Below are 27,720 nucleotides of genomic sequence, written 5' to 3'. Positions count from 1 at the left end.
TGCATTTTAGGTTTCTCCATGTCTTTTCATGCTTGATAGCTCATTTCTTTTTCTATATGGATGTATTACAGTGCATTTATCCACTCACCTACTGAAAAACGTTTTGGTTGCTTCCAAGTTTTGGCAATCATCTATAAGCTGCCATGAATATCCATGTGCAGATTTCTACGTGGATGTAAGTTTCAACTCCACTTGGATAAATCCCAAAGAGCACAACTGCTGGATCATCATATAAAATAGCATATGTAATTTTGTAACGAACTGCCAAACTGTCTTCCAAAGTGGCTGTGTCATTTTTGCAGTCCCACCAGCAATGTACGAGAGGTTCCTGTTGCACCACTAGCATGTGGTGGTGTATTTTCATTTTTAAACAGAACTTATAACCTACCTTAGTGCTACCTGACATAGGAATACCAAAAATATTGGAAGGCAATATTATATTTTTGTCAAGAAAATGGAGATTCTAAAGTTTTTCCTTTTATACCATCTATAAATATTTTAAACCATCTATAAATCTAGCCAGCTACTTTTCATCAATGAGTTAGGTCGCTTCATTCATTTGTTCTACAAATATTTACTGTATAGCTACAATGTGGCTGGCTCTTTTATTAGTCCATCTCAACCAAATGAAGATACAAAAAGATTACTTTATTCAAGAATTGACCGAATATCAATAGTTCATGTGACAATGAACTATTCTAAGTGCTGCCTCAAGACCCTTATGTTCTAATGTGCGAATAAGTGTGTGTTTGGGGCTGGGGAAGAAGTGAGTGATGGGAAGTGTTTCTCCCAGATCTTCCTCCTCAGTTAAATAAAAGGTGTGGGTCTATTCTAGCCTTAGAAAAATCCCCTTATGTAATTCACTCATGTGAATGAAGAAATGGGCATGTCTCTCTAGTCACCTGAAAAAACAGCTAATGTTAAAAACAGATACTCCAGTAGGGTTTTCTCTTTTCCTTGTCACTGATTTAAAGCGCATGTAAGACAGCATGCAGGTTGTGGCTGATGAAATCTAGAGCAATTAACAGGTCAATGTGGAGGTCAATGTGGAGATTAATGAACAACTATCATCTTAGATTTCATGATACTCGAAGACAGAATTTGATAAGCCCACATAGGCCCACACAGACCACAGTTCTGACACACATGAGTTTCAGTTACCATGATGTAGTTGAATAATACAAGTCCCCTAAAATTACCGTTCAAATTTCAGTACCACAATGTATTAATTAAGTAACTGCATAAAGTGCAAACTTCACTGCCATCTGTTTAGTCCACAAATCACAACATAAATAACAGATGTGTATTATGATCAGTGACTAATCATGTCACTTCTTTCAAAGACTGTTGGGGATTGGTCACTGCACATCTGTTATGCACCTCATGCATAGACAGCAAAGCACATGCTGTGTTACCTCCTGTTTTCTGGTGGTAAACCCCTGTGACATGTACAATGGATAATCCAAAGAGGAAACTGGGCAATAAAGATCAAAGAGCAAAGAAATGGGAAGTGATAATACTGGAAGTGAAATTCAAATACAACATAAATGACATTATGGAAGAAAGAGCTGACTGTGGAAATGTCAACACTACTGCTATTTAAGAGACTCTATGCCACCAGAGAAACTTAGTAAAAGTGAACTTATTGGCATAAATTAGGACAGTGAGGAGGTTGTGACACAAAGAATAAAGATGTCCCATAAGAAGTGACTCTGGCAAGAAACTTCTCGTGAAAGGAACTCTTAGAGATAGTCCATGACACTGAAAATGCAAAGGATAAAACCCTGGAAGCTGATATGAACTTAGAGGGAGTCTAACGATTTACCAAAGCACAGAAAAGATGCTTGTTCTCTATTCGAAGTTTTATGACAAGGAGGCAAGCGTGGTTAAACTACTTTCATTTTCGATGTTTTAATATTTTAGTTTACCATGTACTGAACACTAGTTTTATTATTTTTATTTCTTAATACAGTTATTACTGACAGTAAGAGATTTAAAAATATTTTTTTCAATTACAACTGACATACAATGTTATATTAGTTTTAGGTGTACAGTAAGAGAGTTTTTGATGTTTTGACAAAAAATTTTAGGTTACAGAGCAATAGTAGTTTTTCATATTTATTATCAGATTGCGTCGCAGAGTTTCAGCTTACATGGCCATGTTTAGAGTCTCGCAGGTTCATGTAAAGCAAAGATTCATATACAGCAAAAAGTTCCAAAAAGGAAAAAAGTAAGCCTATATACACCAATCTCAAATAATTTCAAAATGTTAGCCAGTTCTTCACATGGAGTTGAATCTCAATCTCATAGGAACAAGAAGTCATGGTATGCAGCATTGGCAATCTTTTATCAAATCTAAATAGTGGAAAGTACCAGTTATATAATCAAAGAATGAGGAAGAATCACTCTGAAAATCAACCAGGAACTTCATTGTCAGTGGAATGGGAAACTGTGAGTTAGAACAAACTAAAGTGCCTGAAATGCAATACTAGTACAAAATTGTTACTTCAGTTAAAGCTCTGTGTTTGATTCCAGTAATCTCTGAGCTGTTTGCTAAGCATAAGACTCTGCTTAGCAGTCCTTAAGTTAAAACTAAAGGCAAAGGTGTTTAGGGACATTTCCTAAGTGAACTTTGTCTTCAAAACGTGGTGTACTGCTCACCATACCTGCAAGCCCTTGGCTTGGCTTCAGGAGTTCAGAAGTCTTCTCAGGCTTCTTCCTCAGTAGGATCAATGGTCTCCTGAGATCAGTGAAAGATACTGTTCTGATATAAAGAAACTCTTTCTCTTCAAAGTGAAAGCATAACCTGCTGTCTTTACTGAATGTTTAGCCTACGGAATGTTCAGGTTTTATCTAGGACCACCAAAAGACAGACATGCAGAGCTAGAAAAACCACTGAGAGAAACCCCCTGTGGTCAAGTACAGATCATAAATGGTAATCAGAAGTTAAGGAGACCTACAAATCTACAAAGTGAAAGCTATGAGTCAGTTACTACTTATACTTTATACCATGCTCTAAAAAGCGTACAACCAGAGCTCCAGTCAAAATGGCGGATAGGTAAATGTGGTACTCACATCCTCTCACAACCGTGTCAAAACTACAACTAAAGTACAGGACACCATTATTGAGAACTGTCTGAAACCTAGCTAAATGGAAGTTATACAACTTAGGATATACTGAAGAAGCCCCATGAGACTGGTAGGAGGGACAGAGAAGAGGAATGGGCTCGCCCCACACCAATGTGTGGCAGATAAAAACTGGGAGGAATATCTTGGCTGCAGAGGTCCCCCTTGAGGAGCAAGGGATCCCAGTCCCACATCTGGCCCTCAAGCCCAGGGTTCTGTGCCAAGAAGAGGAGTCCCAGTAACTTCTGGCTATGGAAACCAGCAAGGATTGTGGCTGAGGGAGGCCAATGACTCAGGGAGTTCCAGGCAGTTCCTCTTAAAGAGCCTGCACATGGACAGACTCACTGGTTCTGAGCTCCAGTGCTGGGGCTGCAGCTTGAAAGTGGTATAAGGGACATACAAGGAGGCTTCAGGGGCAAGGGCTGAAGGGCCAGTTTTCTCCCAGACAGAAGTACTGGCAGAGACCATTGTTCTTTTGCTGAGACCTTCCCCCACAGAGCTGGCAGGTAGGTGGGCACCACAACTGAGTTTCTATCCAGCTGGCTAACACTGTTAGCCCCACCCTGGTGATTCCCTGAGACACTGCCACACCCAACATGTGGGCTCACCGAAGCCCTTTCCAGTGGCTCTCCCATAAAAACACCCTATCTTAGCTCATGCTTCAGATTTTCCTAAAATCTCTCAAAGGCTCACAAACCCCAAACAAGCAGCATCGGGCCTCAGCATGCCCTGTACCTCTTGCTAACTGGCCTTAGGCCTGGCACTAATGGTAGCTGGCCTCAGTTTGCAGCTTGGCCTTTCCTAGGTACCTCCAGCCCAGCACAAGTAGCAGCTACTTGCAGATTACTTTGTAACTCATGCCGAGTGGCCCCAGGCAGGGCACAGACAGAAGCTGATCTTGGTCTGCAGTTCCAGGGAGGCCCCAGAGCGAGTATAGCCAGTGGCCAGCTTCAGACCACGCCAGGGAACCCCCTAACCACCTCAACGAGAGACACGTTCAGGATGCAGACTCATTGGGCATCAGAGCCCCACTGAAGTGAGTCCTGGTCTGTGGGGTTTGCCCCTGCAGAGCATATCCTCCACTGTGTTTTCAGCCAGTCCTCACAGCCAATTGGCTCGAGAGTAAATCTTCCTATTGACATTCCAAGAGCAACCAAGATTCAACTACAACAGGAGGGTGCACACAGTCCACATGGGGCACACCTGGAGGACCCAGCTTGGGTAACGGGGGAGGCTGCACCAACTGGGCCCCACAGGACACCTACTACATTAGGTCTCACTATTAAGACCAAGTGACATACAGCTCTACATAATTCATAGGAACAAACACAGAATGGAGTCAAAATGAGAAGACAAAGAAACATGTCTCAGTTGAAGAAGCAGAACAAAATTCCACAAAAGTACTAATCAAAACAAAGACAAGCAATCTACCAGATGTAGAGTTCAAAACATTGGTTATAAGGATGCTCAATGATTTCAGTGAGAACTTCAGCAAAGAGGAAACAAAAAAAATGGAGATAGAAAGCATAAAGAATTGATCAGAAATGAAGAATACATTATAGGAAATTAATAGTAGAGCAGACAAAGCCAAGGGTCAAATCAGTGATTTGGAAGATAAGGAAGCAGAAAATACCCAACTAGAATAGTAAAAAGAAAAAAAAAATCCCCCCCCAAATGAGGACAGTGTAAGGGGCTCTGGGACAACTGCAAGCAAACTAACGTTTGCATCATGGGGGTGCCGGAAGGAGAAAAGAAAGAGCAGGGGATTAAAAACCTATTTGAAAAAAATAATGATAAAAAATTCCCTAGCCTGGTGAAGGAAACAGAGAAGTCCAGGAAATACAGAGATTCAAAACAAGATGAACCCAAAGAGGCCCACACCAAGATCCATCATCATTAAAATGCCAAGGGTTAAAAACAAAGAGTTAATCTTAAAGCAGAAAGAAAAGCAGTTAGTTACCAACAAGGAAGTTTCCAAAGACTGTTAGCTGATTTCTTAACAGAAACTTAGCGGGCCTCCCTGTATGTCCCTTATACCACTTTCAAGCTGCAGCCCGAGCACTGGAGCTCAGAGCCAGTGAGTCTGTCTGTGTAAAATATTCAGAGTGATGAAAAACAAGGACCTAACAACCAAGATTACTCAACCAAGTAAAGTTATCACTTAGAATTGAAGGCTAGACAAGAAAAAGTGAAAGGAGTTCATCACCACCAAACCTTATTTAAAAATGTTGAAGGGTCTTCTTTAAGAAGAAGAAAAAAAGAATAAAAAATATGAATAATAAAACAGCAATAAATACATATCTATTAACAATTACTTTAAATACAAATGGAGTAAATGCTCCAATCAACTGAATGGATAGCAAGATAAGACCCTTACATATGCTGTCTACAAGAGACTCAGTTCAGATTGAAAGACACACACAGACCAAAAGTAAAGGGATGGAAAAAGATATTTCATTAAAATGAAAAAAAAAAAAAAAGAAGAAGCTGGGTAGCAAACTTATACCAGACAAAATACTTTAAAACTAGGACTATAACAAGAGACTAAGAAAGACCAAGCAATTTCACTTTGGGGTATTTAACATTAGAAAACCAAAACAGTAAGTTTAAAAGACTTTTGTACAATTGCCAAGATATAAAAGCAATCTAAGTGTCCATCAGTAGATGGATGGATAAAGAAGTGGTACTTATATACAATGGAATAAGATTCAGCCATCAAAAAAGAAAGAAAGAAATTTTGCATCAGTAACAACATGGATGGACCTAGAGGGTATGTATTGTGCTGAGTGAAATAAGTCAAACAGAGGAAGACAAATGACAGAAGCGTGCCTCTGTTTTTCCCATAAAATAGGATTTATAACAATAGTACCTACTCCCAGAAAGTTCCCAGGAGATGTAAATGTGATTTCAGATAAATAGTACTTTGCATTGTGCCTGTCACACAGCACAAGAGTCTGACAAATGTTTAGGTGCTATTTTTATAAACACCTTTAAATGTGATCCAGGCTCAGTAAACTAAATATATATAGGTGGCTTCTATACACACGCACAACCCCCACCCCTAGAGTTGTTTGTTCTAAGATGAGCCCAAATAAAATAGTGCCACCAAAATATTTAGGTTCATAAGCACATTCCTTAAAATATGACAAATAGAATAAGTATAAAAAAGAACATTCACTTCACTAATACAAAAATGAAAATTACAACAAGATGTTTTCACCCATGACTAGCAAAGATTTTAGAATGATAATGATGTCAGGATTGAGAGATGAAAGGCAGATATTCTCATCAGCAGTAGAAATTGATACACTGCCATTTCCAGTCTTATATATCTTTAGCACTTACTTTCACAGTATCAAAAAAATTGGAAACAATTTTTAATAGCCATCAAGATACGAGTTAAGTAACTTATAGTGCATCAATGAAAGTAAAGCATAGGCAGCTGAAAAAAAATTTCTGAAAACACAGCGGGGGAGCAGGACATATATAAGCTATATAAGTCTTTATGATTTCTTAAGAAAGGTAACAAAAAAAACAGAAAAAGACAAAAAAAGGCAGCAGAAAATTCACTACCCTAGACCAACAGTTTATTTCTAGGTTGTGGGATTCTAGACTATTTTTGTTTTTTCTCCTATAACTTCCTATATTGTGTAAAGTATTCTAAAGTGATATGTATTACTTTTTAAAGTCAGAAAAAATTTTGTAAATCTTATTTTGTCAAAACATGGCTGCCAGGAACAGACTCATTCATTGTTCCACTAAAAATCATGTTACTAATGAGAATCTCATGATCAGCAAACTACAGTCAATGCAAATGCAACAAATCATACTCTGTTAAATAATTTCATGATCTTAAAAAAAGGCAATTTCCTACCCACCTGGGTCTGCCAATAGTGTTCAAGGTCTTCCCTAATATCAGTGAAGACTGACAAGGTCTTGATGCTAAACCAATCATTTGCTTGATATAAAAGGACTCTTGAAATTCTAAGAAAATTTCCACAGGAATTCTAGACACCATTTTCAAAGCGAGAGAAGTGAAATGTCCTGTCACTGTTAGCCCTTTCCTTTCCCTTTTTTTGCCTTTTAGATAAAAATTGAGAACAGCTTTGAAATCATTTCCAGAGTGCCCCATATTGAGAAGAGCCCTTAAAATATAAAACCAGTCATCTCCCTTTCCATTTTTATGTAATCATTTTAGATATACATGCCTTAAACTTCTTAGTAAAAGTAAAATTCATGAACTATACAACAGGCCAATCCACTACAATATTTTACTAGTTGTCACTTTTTTTAAAGGTAGCAGAATGAAATAAATAAATGAAAGCAGTATTATTTACTCCTTACCTTGCATAAATGCTAACTGGCCTTCAATGACTGACTATTTCGGTGCACTACTGGGAGACAAGGAATGACTCTTACATGTTAAAAGTTAAAAGTTTAGACTGTTACCTCAAAACTTCACTAATTTAGTGAATTTCCTTTATCACACTGGGATGCATATACAGTTGACCCTTGCTTACCCAAGGGTTAGGAGAACTGACACCCCCACGCCACATGGTCAAAAATCCACAAGTAACTTCAAACTCCCTGGAAACTTAACTACTAATAGCCTGCTGTTGACAGAAGCCTTACCAATAAAAGTAACAGTTGATTAACACATATTGTATTTTGCATATGTACTATATACTGTGTTCTTACAATAAAGTAAGCTAGAGAATAGAAAATGTTATTAAGAAAATAATAAGGAAGAGAAAATACATTTACCATATTTACCGGGAAAAAAAATTCACATATAAGTGTATTTGCATAGCCTAACCCTGTGTTAAGGGTCAACTGTATGGTTGAGTATAATCATCAGCCAGGATGCAGATTACCTGTTTACTTAGTAGTGACAATTCTACATTGTTGATGCTAAATCTTATGCAGCACCACAATCTGCCCTGAGAAGTTGGCCCGCATGGCTATTACAGCAAAACATGATCAAAGAACACAACTCTCCTGTGGCTACTTTCTAGAAGCTGCAGAATTGCACAGTAAGGATGACAAACATGGTTCAAACTGGGCTTTTCCAAGGATGAACACATATATAAAGAGAAGTTCAAACTGGGAAAATAAAGAGAGGTAGTCTTAATGCTCAAAAGTGCAAAATCCTATCTTAACACTATAATGTAGGCTGTGACCATCTCCTCACCAAATAAAATAATGTGTGTAAATGCTCTGCAAACATTAAAATCAGCATGAGTTTTAGGTATGTTATTATTAGGGCTCCCACTATTCTTTTAAAAAAACTCAGGAACTGCAGCAAATTATGGGGGACAATATACACTTCGAGGAGAATATTAAGATTGTATGTTCTTATTTACAACATTATCACACTTCCTAATATGACTGAAATAGAATATTTCATTAATATTGCCTCCTGGAAATAACAATTTGATCACTAAAACATAAATGAAAAGTAGAAACAAGTACTTACTCACAATACCAAACTGTCCCCAGAACAGAAGTACAGCCAACATGGGGAAAATAATAATAAGAATATTTTCATTTGTAGAAAACCATGAAACTGAGAAGAAAACAAAAAAAATCACAATTAATATGTACTATAATAACTTTAAATCCTGCCAATGTATGGTCAACAATATATTTTATTGTGGAGATGGAAAATAAAAATAATTAATAAAAACTGTGACCTTAAATAAGTACATAAATAATTACACATATAATTTACTTATATAACAAATATTTATGAAACTAAAAATACTAGTTATTTAAGTGTTTCCCACAACATTCTCCCTAAGCTGTGATTTACGGAAGAAGGGAGCATGCCACAGGAGCCGAGAACAAGGCTCCACAGCCACAGCGCCTGGGCTGGAAACCCAGCTCTAACTTGCAGTCCTTGTGACCTTGGACGGTCTTAGCACCCCTCTGTTCTTCAGTTGTTACACCAGTGCAACAGTACCTACACCTCGAAGGACTGTTGTGACTGTTAACAAAGTTAAGATATGAAAAGGGCTTAAATCAAAGCTTGGCACGAAGAATTTACCCTAAAGAAGAGTCAAATCTTCCTGTAAAGACTGACTTAGGGAATGGAAGTGAGGAAGTTGTACATCTGGGAACTCCCACCCCTAACTGTGATTTAAGAACAAGACAGAGGTGGGCCTTAGCTTTCCTGAAATTTACTCTTGAACAGAAAATGTACTCGTAAATAATTTGGCTTTAAATGGCCGTTTACATGCAAAGTAACATGAAGAGCTTTAGGTGTTAAGGAAGCTTCTGTTAGGGGGGTCGCATGTTACCTAAACAGTGAAAATGCAGACACTCATTCTATATAAAGGGAACTGTGATAGTAAGACTTCAAATGAAATTTGTTGAGGACTTTTACAAATTAAGTTTCATTATATCTTATCAACTGTTAAGACCATATTTCTACCTACGAAATTTCTCCTGTAACAATAAAGCCAAGTAAATGCACTGAAAGCATTTCAAAATTGGCCTGTATGGGAGAATATGCCATATGAAGAACACTTCCGAACCCTGCACACTGCAAGCACTGGTGTGGCTCTGAAATTAACTCTTTCCAATACTCCACTATATCAGTGTGTAAGGAATCTTTTTTAAAAGTGGGCTTTTAAACCATAACGCTAGCCACACGTTTCTTGTGTTAAGCTCGTAAATTTAAACTGTCAAATGTTCACATTAATCCCCAGGATATAACAATACTATAAATTTTTATCTCTGAGATATTAGCATCCAGATTCTAGCATTTTGCCCTGTACATAACAGAGACTCAACAGGTTTGCTATTGATGGTTGCAATGGAATAATAGTTTAGTGAGTGAACAGAAGGCAGGCGTGGGTTTTTGTTTTTGTTTTTAATGATCCAATGGTTGCAGATCTCCAAGAGACTGATGTTTTCAGGTACTCTCTGTCAATACCACCTTAATTTCCAACTGAATCACTGAACATCTTCCTATGCCAAAGAAAATCCACTTCAATTCAGCCTAAAATCCTACAGGAAAAAAAATCTGTGAATTATGCTTAGGTTTTCACGTGCCTGAAAAATTTGGTAAAAGCTCTATGATCTAATGGTTATTCTTAACTTATTTTCCTCTACCCACTTTCTCTATTATTTTGTTTGCATTGGTAACATTAACTTCTCAAATATTTACAATTTTTTTTTAAAGATTTTATTTACTTATTTTCAGAGAGAGGGGAAGGGAGGGAAAAAGAGAGGGAGAGAAACAGCAATGTGTGACAGAAACCTTGATTGGTTTGCCTCTCACAAGCCCCCAACCCGGGACCTGGCCCGCGACCCAGGCATGCGCCCTGACTGGGAATCGAAGTGGTGACCTTTCACTTTTCAGGATGATGACCAACTCACGGAGTCATGCCGATCAGGGTTCAAATCCTTACAGTTACTATACAAGGAACTATTATCCTCTCCTTATCCTTGAGAAAACTGAGGCACAGTGAATGTAGGATCACAAATTTGTATTTCCAAAACTGACTCTTGATACCCCTCTCCCCACTCCTCCATCAAACCTTCCCTCCTGGTTTTTGCTATTTCAGTAGTAGTAACTCCATTTCTCCAGTTGCTCAGGCCAAAAATCTTGCAGTTACCCTTGGCTCCTTGGCTTCTCTCACATCCTACCTCTGTTCCAACAGTCAATCCTCTGGGCTCTACTTTCAAAATATAGCCAGTATCTGATCTCTTGTTCATGAAGGGCTGACAATGAAATGTTCCTTCACTGGCCTCTCTCCCTATACAACAGAACAATCTTCAACAACCTTAGGATCTAAATATGAGTGAAAATAAAAGGTATGTTTGACCCTGGCTGGACCACTCATTTTGCACTTGTTACATACACATTGATTGAAAGCCCATCATGGGTATGATATTATTCCAGGTATGTGAGCTATAGCAGGGAACAAGGCAGGTGGGATGACGAGCTTGGGGGAAGTGAGCAGCTGATATCAGACCCCTGGGGGATAGTAAGGAAAGGCCTCTGGGGAGAGGAACTAGATATGAGCCTTGGATGGGAAGGAGCCTGCCATGTGAAAAGAGGGAAGAAGAGACTCCAAAGGAACAGCAACTAAGCAATCAAATGTGTCTAGAACTTAGCAATACAGATGAAATGGGAAGAGTTTGCTGGGGCAAGATCATGTTGGGTCTTAACAGCTTGTTAGGATAGTTTGTATTTTATTCTAAGAGCAATGACTTGTGATTGGAAAGCCTCAGATAAGGAAGAAAAATGACCTGATTTATTTAAAATCTTTAGAAGCCATGTGGAAAATTAATTCTAGAGAAGCAGGACCTCTCAGAAAGTTCCTGCAGCAATCAGGTAGTAGAGCATGGCCCACAAATGCACCCCTGACTTCAGTTTTACTCACCACATTTAAAGATAAACAGGGAATGGTTCCAAAGAAAGGTGGCCAGAATGGGGATCCTGAAACCAGGAGCAATGGCTCAAAGAACTGGGGGTTCTGACCTTAGAGAAGAATAAACTCGGGGGAGAAATCCTACAGCCCTCCTAGTGGGTGAGAAATTGCAGGATTGCAGGCTTTAGCCTGACTTTCAGGAGAACTGGAACTGCCTGATAATAGGAAGTTAATCATGTCAAGAATTTAGGTAAAAATTTTGAATGACCAATTAGCTGGGGCATGATAGAAGTAATTCCTGAATTAGATGGCAAGAATAACTAGGTAACTCCTAATGACTCCAAGCCTCTATGCAGAAATAATAAGTGTAAGAAATATTGCAATGACAGAAGAGGGTGGGATTACAGAACACAAAATATTAGCGTCTAAGTGATTCTTAAGAGAAGCTTATTAGAATCACCTGGCGGTCAAACTGCACATACTCTCCCTTCTCAGCCCCCACCCTAAGATTTTAATATTCCCCATGGTAGGTGTGTGGGGTGGGGAGCGGATGTTATACAAGATTCTCTCAGTTTAAAATCACCACTGCAGACCTCTGATGTAATTTACATGAAGGTGTTCCCTCCCCTCACTGACATGAATATGTTACCTCTCTCTAATCTGTTAAGGTGGGAAGAGTTGGAGGATCATTGAATTGGATGTTCAAGAACCAAATGAGATGATGAGGAGAAACCCAATGTTTTCTATAAAACCACTTATGTGCCCATTAAGCTATTGATTTGGCATGGCAGTACTGTCAGATGGCTTTAACTCTTGTTCCCCAAGGGGAGGAGACAAAATACTTCTCGAAGGTCCCCTTCAGCTCTAAATTTCTATGGCATTTAGAAAATAAATTAAGCTTAAAATGGACTAAGAACAGTATCGAATATTTTTCCACCTCAGGATTAAGAAGAACAAACCAAGGGCACGCTCGCTCTCACTCCACTCAAGCTATGGCTGGTGACTGTGCCCATTCCTCTGCCCCAGTTCCTGGTCAGGCAGAGTGGCTCCCAGAAAGATAACCTTCTTATTAGTGAAAAACCAAGAAAATGATATTAAGAGGGTGTGGTATATGGATGAGTGTTTAATTTTTGCTTCCAAGCCAAAGTATTATAAAAACCAGTGTTTCATCTCTCTTTTCACTCTGTAACTCAAAAAAGTAAAGAGATCACTCCTATCAATTAAGTATGCCTCTCCTTCAAATATATATGGCATACCTCATTTAATTATGCTTATCTTATTGTGTTTTATTGATGTTGTGTTTTTCTACAAATTGAAGGCAAAACCTTCCCCCAGGATAAAGATCACAACTTGCTTTATTGTGATTGTCAATTTATTGGGATGGTCAAGAACCAAACCCTCAATCTCTCCGAGGTATACCAGTACACGGCAAACCTCCACAAACACAAAGAACACCCATTTCCACAAAAGGAGATCACAGTAAAGTTTACAACACTAAAATTCAAGCCAAATTTTTGCTTGATGTTTTAGGACTGTGATGCCTTTTTTAAAAAGATTTTACTTATTTTTAGAGAGAAGGGAGAAAGAGAGGGAGAGAAACATCAATAATGTGTGTTGCTCCTCCAATGCCCCCTACTGGGAACCTGGCCCACAACCCAGGCTTGTGCCCTGACCGGGAATCAAACAGGTGACCCTTTGGTTCTCAGGATGGCACTCAATCCACTGGGCCACACCAGCCAGGGCTATGATAGCTTTTTTTGAGGTATTGACTTGGCTATAGCACCCGTTATTTAATCAAACCCAGAATTCTAAGGTGGTTCCCCAAATCGCCTTTGAATCTCATGCATATGACTGAATGATTAGACCTCTCCTGAAAAGTATATTTAAAAACAAACCCATACAAAACAAAACAAAAAAAAAAACAAACCCTTAGTTCAATTTAGTATTAAACTAATGAAATTTACAATGTAGGAGAGATTGTGGGGCAGAAAAGCCTTCCAAAATTGGATAGACTGCTTTAAGCCATCTCCTGCCCATCCTTCACTGCACACACATCCCTCTCATAACACCCTCACCTCAACAACTCAGTACCTTACATCCCAAAATAAACATCCCAGCAATACAACTAATATTTGCAAAGTACTTCGGTTTACAAAGGACTCGTATACAAGGGGTCTCACTTGATGCTCATTAGACTGTACAATACATAAAAACAGGAATCTATTTTCATCTCCATTTTAGAGATGAGGTAACTTAGACTCAGTGAACTTCTCAAGTTCAATATAGGCAAGTAGTTTAGTTGTACATCAGGGGATATAATCAGATTTCCTGATTCCTAATCTTAAGCAATGTCAAAATATTCCATTAAACAAAACACTCCATTCCCAATCTGGTAATAGATGTTTTATAACTAGAAATGCTAGACGAGTACAAGGCAAATAGTTGATCCAACTGAACTGTCTGATCCCATCTAAAGCAAAGGTTCTCAAAAAAATTGTCTAATCCTGAGACCAGTAATATGTCTAGTGGTTCTAAATAAGAACTTTCAAAATAGAGAGCCAGCATGCACCTATACGTGGTTAAAGTAATCAGCTGGTACAGCAAGGAATAGAAAAGAAAGCAGACTGTTTACTTCAGCTAACTTTACGGCTCAACTCATCAAACCAAGTTTGTGAAGAATGGGCAGAATCATGGTGCTATACCCAAAGCTGAATTCAAATTAATTAAATCCGCCCCCCCCCCCATTCTTGACCAAAATAAAGAACACAACAGCAAGGCTAAGCACAGAAAGCCTCAAGGAAACATTATTATAACCTGATTTGTAATCTCTTGATTCTCCTAATTGATTCTTTCTAGATGGAGCATGGCTGGGACTTGCCAACCCTTGACCAAAGCATAGATAATAAAATTAAAAAAAAAAAAAGGCTAAATAATTTGAAGGAGCCTGGAAAATTAATCACACAAAAGAAAGTACTTCTGACAGCAACAAACAGAAATGCAGAGTAGATGACTCCAGGACTACTCATCCCAACCTTTCTCAGACAAAGACTCTGAGAACCACACAATACACAAATAACAGCAAAGGAGTTTTATTATGAGAAGCAGAAGAACAAATAAAATAAAACTCATAATCTTAAAGCTCCTAAACATTCCATAAATACTTATTATTAATAGCCTAGTTTTTGATTCATAGGAGTTCATAGCCCCATTTTGCCCCATTTCTAATAGCATCAGGTTGCACAAGACAAATAAAAGAAAAGGAAGCTTTTATAGAATTCTTACCCTCACGATACTTCAGTTCTATGATGGTTTCGCCTTCTCTGTTTAATTCTGTTACTTCACAAGTGTAGTTTCCGGGGACAGCATCCCTCTTTTTCATCTCCAAAGAGGCAATGCCCTTTAGTAATGCTCCTGGTACAATTTTTGCACTCTCATAGCCATGGTTGTGTTTGGAAAGTCTTTTATCTCCATCATAGATGAAAATCCAGTCTTTCCCAAATTGCCACTTTACATACATTTCTCTAAGGGCAGTTGCCTCCACATTATTAACAAAACATGGGATGACAACAGTTTCATTGCAAGTGGTGTATTCTACAGATTTGGTTAAATTAAATGTTAGCTGAGCCGAACCTGGAAAAGAAAAACAAATAGTTTCATTTTATTAGTGAATTCTATACTATATCTTAGGTATACTACAAACCCTTAAGCTAAAAGAGCAATGCTTCAATTGTCCACTTAAGTAAGCAGTGCACCTACATACAGAAGACAGGAAAGGTGAAAAAGAGAAAGAAATTATTTTAATATTAACTTGCACAACTGGCAAACAACACTGTAACTTTTCCTTATTCATTCTCAGTGGTACAAAGTACACATTACCATGCATCTTGGGAATAAATTCAGTAACTTGTGTTGGAACATGCAAGTATAGTATTTGGTTTCCAGAGCTTTGAAGTAACCATTACTGCTTGCTCATGCATTGAGAAAAATATTGTCCTTACCATGGGAAATTTTTGAAGAGAAAATCAAGCCAAATATTATACTCAGTCTCAACTTCTATACATGTTCTCAAAATAGAACTTGCTTAACTGATATGAAGTTTATTTTTATGTAGCATTTCCAAGAAATGTGGTGAGATATTATGTACTTTAATATAAGAAGTAAATCAGATAAATCACATCACACTTTCCACTAAGATGAAAAGTCTTAGAAAGCTAAGGAGAAAAAAATATTCGGTGTGGCTATATCCTCATTGCAAAATACAGACAGCAATAGACATTTTGTGTGCAAGTATTATAAAGGATTATATACATTAAAAGGCATTTGCTCACCTACACATTTCATTGAAATTATAGAACAATCATTTCCAAATGTATATTACACATGTTCCTTCCTCTTAGAAACTATAAACCCCTCAAAATAAAGCTAAGAAACAAGTTGAAACCAAGAACAGATACTGCTTATAAATGGGATATATTCTATCTAACTCTTCTCAAAAGGATAAACTACCAGGTGTCATACAAAATGGGGACCGGGAAAGTAAATGCAATCACTAATCTTTCATCTAAAATGTGCAAGACTGTGAAGAAACTGTGATTGTCTTCCACATTTATCAACCATTTATCAATACTTTTATCTAAGTACCTAGTTGGCTTTTCTCTCAAAAAACAAAGCACTAACAAATATAAATAAAATACCAACTTTAATAGTTCATCCTTATGATTTCTTCTATGTAAATTGGGAATAAAAATCAGGGGCATAGGATGTTATTCTAGAAACATATTATTCAATAAATGTTCATTAAATTGAAAGCCAGGATGCATAGTAAAATATGAACTGGACAATGTTCAGGAAGCCTCAGTACAAATCCTATCTGTCACTTTTCAGTATGTGACCTTAAGCGATCACTTCACTTTTCCATGTCTTGGTTTACTCTCTGTAAGTAAGAGGATCAAAAATGAACAAAAGACTACCCCACAAAATTGCGGTGAGCATCAAAGGAGAAAAACATATGGGCAAGTGCCCTCTAAACAATACTGTGCTATAAATATGCAGGGTAATACTATAAAAACTAGGCAAAACAGCATTTTTATGTAATGAATGAGCTACAGGCATTCTCTGAGTGGCAGGTGCAAATTGTTATAAGAGTATTTCTGGGAATCTGCTGTCTGAACCAAGCTTGTGGGCATCCACAGTTCACTTCTTCCCAGTTCTCTGCATTTCTGGCCATCCAAATATTAGGCAGCCCCAGGCAACACCTGGACTGCCAATCGCATTTTTCAAAACTTTGGGGTTCTGAATTATTTCCCCTGAGAAAGAAACTTTGAGAGGGAGGCTATATTCTACAACAAGGTGAGAAAAAAGTGGCTGGCTTTGAGGTTGGAATTAGAAAAGAAAGTGTCAGAAAATATGAAGAACAACTTTTAAATGGACGAAAGGATTTCTGAGTGTTTCTTCAGTGAACTCTGGGCACTGTTTGACAGGTCCTTTGGGAATATCTGATTCTATAGGGGGTGTGCCTTTCAATCTGTTTGAGCTATTTTACAATTTTTTAAATTGTAGAAAACTGATGCTAATGCAAATAATTCATGTTCATAGAGAGACAAATAAACATTGTTTTGCAATTGATTTCCACCTGGTGGAAGGAAGGTTTTTAAAAATTACATTTTATTGCCCTAAGGATATTGACCAATTTACATATATTCACAAATTCATTTCAGCATTCCTGATTGCCTATAAAATTTTTCTTCCAATTTTCTTTAAAAACTAAGATGGTCTTACCATCTTGCTGGCTTGTTTATTAATACATGAAATAAAACCTTTGATATGTGTTCATTTTGTATTTGTTTGAGTCAAGATATTATTTTCTAAAAACGATCCTTTAATAAAAGAAATACAAGTAAAGAGCTCAGTTATCCTAGGAAACTTTTTTTTAGAAGGCTCTAGGTAAATAAAAAGTGGTCAGCAAATACTCCACAATTTCATAACTCTTGATTAGTGAATAAATTTTCTACAGAATATAGTTAAGTACTAATTACCCTGCATTATTTGCTGTAATAAAAAAACTTATAGCTGAAGCAATTTAAATAGAATTAATGTTGTCAATAAAGTTCAAATAAAATTGATCTGGATAACCCAAAACCTGAATAAGGCTTATACTAATAATTAATAGATAAGGATAGTCCAAAAATGTCACTCTACCTGCTGTTAACCACAACTTTATCTTCTCAAAACACTGATTAAAACACTGTCAAGTAGTAAAATTATCTGATCTGGGTTTTCCTTCTTTTGCCTACTGCCTTCTGATGGAAGAGCAAGGTGAAGAAAAGATTTGAAATATGGAGAGCAAATAAGGGAACATAGGTAATTAACATGAATAAGGAAATTCTGAATAATCAAGACATTCCTGTAGCAGTCTATATCACATAGAAAGATATAAATATGACCATCAGTGATGCCAGAGTTACCAATAAATTAAAAACAAAATGGGAAGCTTATTTTATATTAAATGCCCAAAATATTGGACTCTGTTAATACAGATCACCAACCTAAACCATCTCTCATTCTACAGCCCTGAAAACAACCAATATGTAGTTGCAGAGAAGGCTCAATATATGGTCATCACAGTACACAAGTCCAGCTCAGAAACTTAAAAAATGCAGCGAACTACTGAGAATTATCTGGTCTGAAACATTTTGATAGGATGTGTGGATACAAAGATTAAAAAAAATAAAAAGTATGAATTATCTTTTCAAAACTTACAATTCTCACTTGGGGGAATGGTATGTACTTTTTATAACACAAGGTTGTATAAGTGCTATCCTTCCTGTATGAACAAAGTGCTCTGGAAGGGCAGGAGAGTAATCAGTCTTATAGATTTCTAAGAAAGTATGTGTTGCTACCAGGGGAACAGCAGAAAATTGTCATAGTCCCCACCCATTTGGGTGATCTTCAATCTTTTTAAACATGTTCCATGTAAATTTTCTCTCCTTTGTAACAGCTCTTAAATCACTCTCCTTCTGCAGAAGGTTATCCTACGTTCTCCAAAGCAGCCCTCTCTCTCTCCTTTCTTAATTGAAATTGAGTCCTTTCAGATGGGAAGCCAAAAGCTTCGAATACTCCCCACCTATAAATTTACCTGCAACCCACACCTCTCCCCCACCTACACTTCTCTTCAGAAATGAATCTCTTCACCTGAGATCTAGTTTCCATTTCTGCCTCCACATCCATCAATCTCTGCAAGGACTTTCCCTAGTTGATTATCAACCTCCCACATCCCCCCCCCATTCCATTTACATAGATTTTTTAAAAACATTTTTAAAAAATGCTTGAATATTCACCAACTTTTAACAATCTCTCTTATTTGTCTTTCTCTTCCTTAGCATCCTAAAACAATAACCTAAAAACATTTCTTCACTTCCATTTCATTTCTTAAATCTCTACTGCCTAACCACAATTTCTCTACCTCTACTTCACTACAACAGCTCTTGCCAAAGGCACCAATAATTCCTTGTGAAAAATCAAATATGCATGGTTCACTTTCTGTCTTAACTTCTCTACAGTTCTTGAGCCAGTGGGCAACACTTTTCTTGCTCCTGTCCCCTGGTCTCATGATATCTCTGAATTCTGAATTTCTTTGCACTGCTTAGTTTACCCATCCCAGCTTTCTTTCTTTATTGAACACTAGTAATTGAGTCACGATAAATATTAGTGTTCCTAAAGGCTTCATATTCAGTACTGCCTTCCCCTCCCCAATATTCTCTCATACTGATGGAGGGGCTCAAACGTTGGAAAAATCTTAGTTTCAGGTAATAGCTAATAAGCTTAGTAATCAATGTATGTAAAAAGCCATTGTTCCAGGAACTGAGGGTTTGACCCACCTTGACTCCAGGAGACCATAAGCAGTTCCGCCTTTGTGCCGCAGGAGGACTGCAAGCCGTCAAGACGGTGTCTGAGCCATCGTACTCCCGGGTGAGATGTGCACTGCGCGGGGCACAGATGAAGACCACCGTCCGGGGCACGCATGAAAGAATGCTCCAGCTTTAAATCTGATTTACTTTTTCTCTGAATTCCAAACCCCATACCTACACTTTTCTTCTCCTTATAAAAAGGGTCAGTTTAAAATGGATTATAAGACAGTCTCTTAGGGCACAAACCCACTGTCTTCTCAGATCAAAGGCCATCTGAATAAAGCATCTGTAAAGAGTCAATCCCTGCCTCTTCTTATTGGGTCTAGTAGGTGACAGGCAGCACGAATGCCTGCTTTTCCAGTTTCCATACTTCATGATTTTAACTATCTACACACTTAAAATTTTTTTTTAATATGTTTACTGAATTTAGAGAGAGAGAGGAAGTGAGAGTTGAGAGAACAAGAAAGAGGCGTCGATGTGAGAGAGAAATGCCTCCCATATACACCCCACCCAGGGATCAAACCTGCAACCTCGATATGTGCCCTGACTGGGAATTGAACCCCAAACCTTTCGGTGTACTAGATGAGGCACCAACCAACTGAGCTACACTGGCCAGGGCAATTACCTACACATTTTTTATTTAACCAGGTCCCACCTTTTCCTTAAGACCTGGGAAAACCAACTGTCTGATGTGCATTTCTACTTGGACATACTACCTTTACTTCAAAGTCAGCATGTCCAAAAATCAATTCACCTTCTACCTACCCTTCTTCCAAATCCTCACCTCCTTAACGTATTTTCCATTGTCTACCAGTCAGCCAGACGTAGACCTAAGAATTAAGCTGGATTTTTTCCTCTTTTTTTAGCCCTGGAGAATTTTTGGTAGACTCAGCCTATTCAATAGTTCCTAAATCCAATGTCTGTTTTATGAATGAATTAAGACATTCATCATTTCTCCCTTGAACTACTGCCATTTACGTGGCCCACTGACTCCAGCTTCAATGTTTCCCCATCCCAACCCCAGTGTATTTCCACAGTTCCCAAAATAAATGTTCTAAATGCAAATGTGTACTCTTTTGCTTAATATACTTTAACAACACCATTCCCTTTTTTTCAGGGTAAATTCTAAGTGTATTAATACAAAATACAAACTAGGTCATCCAAGGTCCTGTCTGGCCCCACCTCCTATCCTTCCTCATTTCCAAACTAACGTCTGATCATAAAGACCTTCTCAAAATCCCATGAACATGTATATGTACTTTCATGTCCATGCCTTTGCACATGTTCCCCCAGCCCAAAAAGGCCCATACCCGACCACTGGGTATATAGGTAAGAGGACACACTTTGGAGTCAGACCTTGACTCAAGACTTAGCCCTTCCTAGACATAGAAACTTAGGCAAATTATTTAACCTCTGCACTTTTGTTTCCTCATCTATATAACATGAATAGTGATAGTATATACCTCATCCACTTAAGATTTTGTTAAGATTTAATGAGATAAAGAACATGAAGTTCTGCCCTAGCTGGTGTGGCTCAGTGGACTGAGCGCTGGCCTGCGAACAAAGTGTCGCTGGTTCGATTCCCAGTGTAGGGCACATGCCTGGGTTGCAGGCCAGATCCCCAGGAGGGGATGTGCGAAATGCAACCACACATTAATGTCTCTCTCTCTCTCTCTCCCTCCCTCCCTCCGTTTCCCTCCCTAAAAATAAATAAAATCTTAAAAAGACAAAACAAAACATGAGGTTCTTATCATATATAGCAAAGGCTCAATAAATGGCCGCTAGAACCAACTAACTTTGGCTCTTCCTGCTAAAGCACAGTTGAGATGTTTCACCCCGTTCCCCTTCCCTACCACTACTCAACTCTCCTTATTGCTCCCCTCGTCCCCTACTCAAGTGTTGGCACTACCCTTATTACTGAATGTTGCATTAATCCTGGGCTTAACTGATCTCCCCATTAGGCTCAAAAGGTAGAAAAGTGAGGACAATGCCTTCACTTGGCATCCTATGAGTTTAACCCAGCATCCAGCAAATAGAGCTCAATATATTTCTTAAGAATGTAAAAAAAATTAAAGTATGAATCCCAAGAAAGGAAAACCCAAAAATCATATCAGAAAGGATTCATTTTGCTTCTGTATTTCAAGAGAATCCTCCACTTCTTCTTACTTCTAGAACCTGATTAGAGAATCATGAAGCTATATATTTCAATAGAGAATCTCAATTAAGTCAGTTGCAGGTGAGATGGAAGAGTTCCTAAAAATTACAGGAATGTACCTAAGAATGGTCTTCCTAGAGGGTGATGTTTAAACTGGGTCTTGAAGGATGAGTAGGAGTGTTATGGAAAAGGATGGGCTTTCTAGGCAGAGTAGTAACATGTACAGAGGAATGAAAAAAAATGAGTAACTGGAAGCAGAAGATTATTCAGGTGATCTCTAGAAAAAGGGACTGGAAAAGACTGTAAAGAAATAGGAAGGGCTCCCTTGAATATAATTTTGAGGAGTTTGGACTTGATAAAATAAGCAATAGCAAACCACTCAGATTAACTTATGTTGAAAAGAATAATAAAGCAATATGGAGGGTGAATTGAGGGCAGGAAGGGAGATAAGAATAGGAGGCCCATTTAGCAATAGTCCAGGTAAAGACCAACTGGAGAGAAGACCAAAAATTATAGTAAAAAACAAAGAAGTAAAATCAACATAAATTAGACATGGGAAGTAAGGGGAGAGAACATGAAAGAGTTACAGTTGTTAACCAAAATAGTATGTATAACAGATTGTGGATTAACCATAGAGAGAAAAGATGTAGGAAATTTAGGGGGAAAATATTCTTTTAATATTTAATAGGCCAAGTATTAAGTATCTGTGGTACAATGAAATGGAGATGTTCAGTAGATCCCAGGATATGTGGATCTAGGTTTAAGGAGAAAGGTTGGAGCTACAAAGACTTGTGAATCACCAAGAATATAGCTGATAATTGAAATCATGAGCATAAACAATATTGTCCAGAGAGCCCTTGCAAAGCAATAGAGCAGGTACCAGAGAATTAAATGTTTGGGAATACCAATGTTTATGGAGAAAATAGTTAAAAAGGAACAAACTAAGAAAGCATGAAGTAATGGGAGAAGTAGGTGAGGCAGCAAAGAACTCTACTGCAGACATCAAGGAAAGGTCTTAATGTGGACAAAATAGATGGTAAGTGGGATAAATACAAACAGCCTCTACATTAAAAATTACATTAGTTTCTTTATCTGCAGCAATGTCAAGAGACTAGTGGGATAAGAAGTCAGGCTGCATTTGGGAAGGGAGAAAGAAGAGGCAATTATCTTCTCTATAAACTTGGCAGTTTAAGAGAGCAGAGAGAGAAGGCGGAAGTGGAAGGAGTGTGGAGGCAGGGACAAGGGCAAGATTTGTTTTGTTTCTTCTTGCTTGTTTGTTTTTAATACGGGATAAAACTTCAGCATGTCTGCAAGCTAAGGTGAAAGAACCAATGGAGGAAGAAAGATCTAAGCTATAAGACTAATGAATTAAACTGAATAGGTAGGTCTCCAAGATGGTGGAAGTGAAAGAGCTGTAAATAGGCGATCTTCTCCTTAAAAGAGTAAATAGGTATACTTCTGAAACTGGGTGAGAAAGGGAAAGAGAAGTAGGTTTCCTGAGATATTATAGATAAGTTTAAAAATGATGGAGGGAAGTTGAGAGAGTCTACACCACACATCACCATTTTTTTTTTTTTTTTTTTTTTTTTTTGCAGCAGCAGCAGAGTAGGAAGTTAATTATCTGCTTGGAATGGATGTTTAGGAATGGGTTAGAAGCCCCAGCCATCACTAAGGTAAATGAAGCAAAGCTCATGAGTAAAGATTCCTGCTAGAAATAAATTCTTTCTGCCATCAGATCTTGACTCTGGTATGAAAAACTGGAGCCTCAAAATGAATTGGGTTAGAATTAGGGTCAAAAAGGAGGATTTAGTCATATCTGTCCTCAATAGAGATCAAATAAGGTCTGAAATAAAGTAGGGGTGTCCACAAAGTGTTTAGTTCTGGCTCAAAGTAAGCCCTCACTAGATTCTGAAATGGCCTTACAAGAATTGAAGTGGTTGACCTAGAATTACAGGGGGAAGGGCAGTTTAAAGTCAGCAACATACAGAATTAAGGCCTTATCAAGCACTTAAAATATATTAAGTACCACTGAAGGATAAAAACAAAAAATCCCTGCTATCTATACACTATACTTTATGTTATTAAGGGGTACAGAGTCTGAAATTTGTCTCTGTGTCCAAGAGGGCCTTGCAAAGTGCTTGGAGCATAGCAAGAGCTCCTACTTGGCTTGAAACAGAAAAAGGCAATTTTGACAGACCCTGTACTTGCCAAACTCCCTACTTTGTCTTTTAATTTGTAAGTGTGACATATATTCAAATATGCACAATTATTCTCAAACCCCTGGCTGACCAGATTCTGAGTCATATACGACTGCTCCGTGGATATGGAATGAAGTAGAGAAGGGATTTCTGTTTCACTCCACATAACCACAAAGAGAGAAAATCCACGTTCTACTGTGTTAAGTCTTTCAGAATCAAATTTCCTGGGTGCTCTATATTTTTTTCTTTAGTATTACAATGAGCCCAGCAACATTGATCCTACACTATTATTCTTGTTCTGTTATCATAGAAAAAATATCTGCACTAGTACAAGTCAAAGTAGCTTTATGACAACCCAAGAGTCTGAGACACAAGGCTGAGACACAAGATATAAAAACATAGAATCTCTTGTTTTGTATAAAAAGCTACTGACAGTAAAAACCTAAAAGATGGGTAAATGACTTTATGAAAATTGTGTCACAAAAACAACATTAATGTCTTAAAAACAGTGTCTATACTAGGAATAGTTATATTGACATTAAAGAATACAAACTTAGTTTTAATAATATAAAGTGATAATTTTGGATTTACAATATTTATCAAAAACACCTATTCTCATTTTTAGAACCTGGCCTTTCAAAACTCCATTAACAACTCAGTGGCAAAGATAAAACATCTGCCAAAATACAGAGGACAGCATGAGCAAATCTCCTAATGGTAGACATTTAGTATCATGCTTTGACACATTGCCTCTAGACTGCTGGGGCGGCCCCATAAATAAGTACTTTTAAAGAGGCATTAAATTCCTTAAAATGGCAACTTGTGTTTAAAGGTAATATATTTTTTGAGGAGAAAACATTTTCTTTTAAGCAAGCCAAATTACTACTAGACTTAGACAATAAACATGTTTTTTAATCATGTATACCCTTGATTTTAAAAAGTCACTTTGAAAAGTGATTCAACCACTGGCAGTTTATACATTGTCATTATGTGAGTAAGGTTTTATTTACCAGTTTGTGAATATCACTGAAAATGTTGATGTGCTTTTAAACAAAGTATAATTGGACATATGGGAATGGGGCAGGAAAGGAGCATAATAATTCATTCTGCATCTGTAAGCCAATACAGGGGCTTACATTTTCCCTGTAATTAGATCAAACGGGCAGTCTAGATAACTTATTTTATTACAAAGGTGAACTAAAACTGTAGAGCCTGTCAGGAAATGTTCTTTGATTAACAGTCGTTTACAGGAAATTGAAAGCAAAGTCAAAGATAGAGTACAAATGAATGTGCAAATCCATGGACTTTCTTCCTTGTTCTAGATTCTAAATTCAGTCTCAAATACCTTGGTTTATAATTACTTGTGTTCTGAGGCTGTTAGCATCTATTCAAACATATCCTTTTAAAATTAATTATTAAACACACACCCAAAAATCCATTGTGTTTTATGGCAGATACTATCACTTCCTGGTTTATATTCAACACTTAACAGAACTCAAATGCATAATGCCTTTATTCAGTTTTTTACATTTTTTTGAGTTACTAACTACAACAAAATACTATAAATCTTCAATTCTAAGACTCTCTAGGGACTTGAGCACACTAATATTAGTTGTAAATAAGCGTTAATTATATATAACTTTAACTATTATTAAAGGAGGCCTAACAGAATTCCTATCCCCAAAAGTACCATTCTAGCAGTCCTTTCTATTCTACTTGAAAAGAGGACCCTGTTTTTAAAACAGCACATGATTTATAGTTTTTATTCTTCAGGTTAGCTTTTGATGTCTACAGTCTGAACTAGTGATATTTTGTCACAAATTTATAATCTGGTTCAACATGCTTTCTGATCAGTATTACCAGAAATGATCAGGTTTCTGAAAGCAGTATTATTTCAGCTATTATTATAGTAATAGCAACAAGTCACTGATGATGACAGAAAACACTACTTTACTAATGCAACCATTTAGATAACAGATACAGTGAGTATTAACAGTTCCAACATCCCAGAATATGCAGAGTGGAGAAAGTGATAAGCAGGGTCTTAAGAGCATCTTGAGAACAGCTGAAGTCACAATCTTTTATGAAATGGCGCAGTGAGGCTAATAATCCATTTAAATTCTAATTAATTTAGCATTCTAGAATTAAATATAAAAATTGCATGTTACTGGTACTCAAACTCAATTTGAATCTTACAAAAAGTTCACAGAAGGCACTGCCTATAGAGCCACAAAAAACTCCTATTCCTTCCCCAGTTTTTACGAAGAACACTTTTTTTTTTTTTAAAGCTTCCAAATGCTTCGGGGCCAAAACGCTTTCGGCGTGGAACACCAAATCCCACTTAGCTGCAAATATATTTTGACTGGGGGTTACTGTCTTCATATATCAAGCGAAATCTGTACTACTGTTAAACGTTTCCCAAAATAAAGCGGGGAAACTTGAATGTACAATTTGGACAGTATTAAAGTGGCTGGTGTGGCCTGGGGGTAGCGAGAGTTTCCAGGAAGCCTATTTCTAGGGTTTAATAATTTTTTAAGAAAGACGGCCAGAGGAGTCTCCTGATTAAATGGTGGGATAGAAATAAAACTTAATTGTATCCGTTTTGTCCGTCCCCTTAATTCCTCTGCTCATGTGAGAGGGCAAACAAGAAAAAAAACAAAAAACAAAACCCGTTTTGCAGACTTTCCCAAAATGCGCACTTCCATTGCAAGAGGCCCGGGCTCTCTCACTCTCCCTCCCTCATCCCCACGCACTGAAACAGAGGAGGGAAGAGGGGTGCGAAAAAGGGGGGACCGTAACAGCTGCCACCTACTCGCCTCCGATTGCGCCCTTTCTCTCAACGGTTAATTTGCGCTCTCGGTTTCTGTTTTGGAGTCTTGGTGTGTGCTTCTGGAGGCGGAGAAACAGGGGAAGGAGGTGAGCCCTGCTGTCACCCATGGGAAGATGAGGAGGGAGAGAGGAAGGAAGGGGGCGCCTCATTACCCGCCGGGCCCTCCCACGTTCGCAACGGGGCACGTAGGGCCCGCACATCCAACACCCCGGCCACCCTCTCACCCGGCGGAACCAGCCGGGATACAGCCCGCACGCCAGCACACCCGCGGTGGCGCCGCGGAGGGGATGAAAAGCGATTAGCAGAACCGCGATCGAGGGGCCACTCACCGCAAGAAGCCAAGCTCAGCAGCAGCAGCACCACCAGGGGCCACATCTCCGCGCCCGCTGCTGCTGCTGCTGCTGCCGCCGCCGCCGCCGTCACTGCCGCCGCCGCCCGTGTCTGGAGCAGCCACCGCCGTCACAGTTAGGACACTGCGCCGCCGCCTGTCGCAAGGAGAACCCACCGCCCAGGAAGCCCGGCCGCGCGCAGACGAGCTCGCGCTTTTCCTGCACACTCGATCCCCAGTGCGCGCGCGCGAGCCGCGCACGCGCACTCGCCCGCGCCCCAGCCCAGCCGCGGCGGTGGCTGACGCGAGTCGTCCCCATTCGTCGACTGAAGTCTACGCTCTCCCCTGCCTCCGCCGAGACTGGGAGTCCGCGGGCGTGAGGTGGCGGAGGCCGGGCTTCCCAGGCACGCCCCACCGCACCCTCCACCACCGGGCGCCCGGATCCTTATCGCCGCTTGCGACAGGAGGCTGGGCTCGCGTTCCTACGCTCACTGGGGACCTCGCTGCACGCGCTGCTCTCTGCGGTTCCTTTCCTGCTTCTCGCACCGCCCTGGGCCCCACTGTCCTCCCTCCACTGTCCTCTCTTGCTGGGAAATTGGATTCAAAATGTGGCTACAAGCCACAACATGAACAAGGCCTATGAGTATCTCACTGAATTATACAGGCGCATCATTCAAACTGAAGCGAAAGCCCTTTCTAAAGCTACCTGTAAATTTATCCTAAATGATGAACTCTCTTGTTACAAATCAGGGTCTGGTGGCTACCCTACTAAGCTGCTATCCTGTCAGTTCCTTT

General features: G+C 38.8%; 1 protein-coding gene across 3 annotated transcripts in view; it reads right to left on the bottom strand.

The window, feature by feature from the left end:
- Positions 1-27,159, bottom strand: part of CD47 (CD47 molecule) — a 47,395-nt gene extending 20,236 nt beyond the window's left edge. For all 3 annotated transcript variants that reach the window (XM_054577331.1, XM_054577332.1, XM_054577333.1), the window contains exons 1-3: positions 26,927-27,159; positions 14,790-15,137; positions 8,603-8,692 (exon numbers count right to left, since the gene is read on the bottom strand). In XM_054577331.1, the coding sequence (XP_054433306.1) occupies positions 8,603-8,692; positions 14,790-15,137; positions 26,927-26,972 (484 nt within the window). In that variant the 5' untranslated portion in view covers positions 26,973-27,159. The remainder of the gene's footprint in view (positions 1-8,602; positions 8,693-14,789; positions 15,138-26,926) is intronic.
- Positions 27,160-27,720: the final 561 nt, after the last annotated feature.

This window comes from Pteronotus mesoamericanus, unplaced genomic scaffold (genome assembly GCF_021234165.1).
Source record: "Pteronotus mesoamericanus isolate MK-2021 breed Mesoamerican mustached bat unplaced genomic scaffold, CSHL_Meso_final contig_42, whole genome shotgun sequence".
NCBI lineage: Eukaryota > Metazoa > Chordata > Mammalia > Chiroptera > Mormoopidae > Pteronotus > Pteronotus mesoamericanus.
The sequence above is the reverse complement of the archived record's forward strand: the minus strand, read 5'-3'. Positions and strand labels throughout refer to the sequence as shown.